At 51.1% G+C, this 2,444-nt stretch overlaps 1 protein-coding gene across 1 annotated transcript; it reads right to left on the reverse strand.

Moving 5' to 3' along the window:
• Positions 1 to 840: 840 nt before the first annotated feature.
• On the reverse strand, positions 841 to 2,223 carry LOC308430854 (lysine-specific demethylase 4D-like; the record flags this gene model as incomplete). Its single annotated transcript, XM_080930139.1, has 1 exon — positions 841 to 2,223. The coding sequence occupies one exon, from the start codon at positions 2,221 to 2,223 to the stop codon at positions 841 to 843; it is 1,383 nt and encodes a 460-aa protein (XP_080786265.1).
• Between the last annotated feature and the right edge of the window lie 221 nt (positions 2,224 to 2,444).

The following is a 2,444-nucleotide window of genomic DNA, read 5'->3' on the forward strand; positions in this document are numbered from 1 at the left end:
TAAAGAAATAACCACACTTCAGTTTATGGAACTAGTATCTTTCTTTATTGGGCTTATTTACAGAGCATGGTATAGGAGTAAATAAAAAGGAAATCTGTGTTCTTAAGAGCCCAGTCAATCTAGTGTGAAGAGCATGTTTCACATGTCCTCACATGTGAAGTTGCTCCCTCCTCCCCCTCAACCCCTTCTGTCAAAGTCCCACACTGTCTAATCTCTAGACCCACATGACACTATCAGACGATTAGGAAAGAAACATAACCAAATGACTGTTAAACACAGCAGAGAGCAGTAGGCAGCCTCTCAGACTCTCCTCCCACCCTGCTTATAGGATGAAGCAGTCAAAGTCAGGGAACACCTCTGGGTCTTCTGGTCCTTCCTGAAGCTCTGAAAACAATGATTTCAGGGTGCAGTCTGGTCACATGCACATAAACATTGAGGACTATGCTGAGACACTGAGACCTGCTTTCTTTCTCTGTTGGGGGAGGTTCAGGTCATTGAAGGTTCAGTTGCTAGAACAAGTGAAAATATCACTCATCCGCACAGTCATAACTTTTGAGTGTTGGTCAGATCCAGGGTTGGTGAATGGTAGGACACTCTGTAGAAAGAGACTAGAAATCTTTCTCTTCACACAATTGCACAAGACCTTGAGATCCACCTTGTACATGAATTCTGAAGGAGATCCTGTGCAAACCAAAGAATCATCCAAAGTAGAGTGTGATTTGACAACATTTGGACATCTGTTTGATCATGGGATTAGGAATGTCCAAAGGTGGCCAAATGGCCGTCGATGTGTGTGTGTGTGTGTGTGTGTGTGTGTGTGTAGGGTGATCCTGTATGTACTTAGGTCAAGTCCTCCACCGTGAGCGACAAGAAGACTCTGGGGCTCCTATCTGAGACTCTACAGGCCGGTGAGTGGTTGGCAGCTAGACAATCAGCAGACTTGACAGGGATCCTGTGGGCTCCGGACCCTTGCTTGGAGAATCCTGTTACTTGTGGATCTGATGATGGAGGCGAAAGCTTGCATGTGAAAAGGCATGGGGACTCGGGGTGCAGCTTTGTGTAAGGGCAGCTGTTATGGCCTCTGCTCAGCCTACTCCTGAGGGGCCCCGAATGGGAACGCCTCCGGTTGGAAGAGGGCTTGTCCTGATCCAGTGTGTAGGTCCCAAGATTCAGTTCCTGCCTGGGGCGGGTAGTGAGCGCCAGGTGGTCCATAGCTCTGTGATCTCCTTGCTGTTTCCACAGCTCATAGCTCTCCTGAAAGGCATCCATGGAGAAGCTCACCCTCGCCTCCCCGCAGCTGCACTGAGATGCCGCCTTGCCATAGTCGATCCACCTCGGCGTGGCGAAATTGATGGCCTCTGCGCAGTTGAAGCCATGGTTGAAGCCCGCGTGGTAGCCATAGGGAAAGGTGACCATGAACTCTCCAGCCTCCTGGGTGATTCTGCCAAAGGGGATGCCATTCTCCTTGAGCACGGTGGGTGAGATGAGCGCCACCTTGTGCCTCAGGAAGGCCTGGCAGCCCTTGGAGCTGCCAGGGAAGAGTTCCCTGGCCAGGTGTTCCAAGCGCCTGCCATGCTCAGGGGGCACAGCATACCAGGTCTTGGGCTGCCCAAAGTGCAGGTAGTTGATACTGTACAGGTCCATGTCTTCCGTGTGCCACGCAAACGTTGTCTTCCACATGCCAAAGTACAGGTAGGGCGTGTTGACACCCTCAATCTCAATGCCACCTTCTTGCTTCAGCACATCCAAAAGGCTTCCCAGGTGTCCCAGGTTCCAATGCTGAGTGTTCTCATCAAACAGGGAGCCGCTGACGTCAGCCCCATAAATCGGTGACCCAAACAGGCGAGTCTTCCAGTACTTTCTCTCCAAATCTCCAAAATCCAAATGTGGCGGGGTCTGGTGTGTTTTGCTCTCGGCCAGCTCGCGATACTTGCTCACTGGCATGGCTTTCTTCTTCTTATGGAACTGAGTGAACACACCTGCCTTCCCAGACACCACTTGCTGCAGAGGAGCGGGAATTCTCATATCCATGACCTCCTCGTAGGACTGCCTGCATTGCCACTCCTTGGGTGGGACGACCTTAGCCACCCCAGCTCGGTGTGCCCCTTGGGACTCCATGTAGGCAATGTATTTGCGGAAGTCTGAGAATTCTTCCATGTTTGGGCAGAAGGTCATGATGCTACAGCCTGGATTCTGGGACCCACAATGCTCAGGGCTTGTCATGACCACAGCTATCCGGGAGCTCAGTCTGGGTGCAACCTGCCTTGGATCTTTGGGCTATTCAGAGGGAGGGAGCTTTCTGTCTCTCTCTCTCTGGGATATTTTAGGGCCTTCCTGTGGGGCTTACTCCACTCTCTTGTGTGTCCTTAAGTGTTTTCTTGTCTTCCTTCTTCTCCTTTTCCTACTGTTTGGGGTTCCTGGTGGACAAGATAACATTTGGAAGA

Source organism: Micromys minutus, assembly GCF_963924665.1.
Source record: "Micromys minutus genome assembly, chromosome: 16".
Lineage (NCBI taxonomy): Eukaryota > Metazoa > Chordata > Mammalia > Rodentia > Muridae > Micromys > Micromys minutus.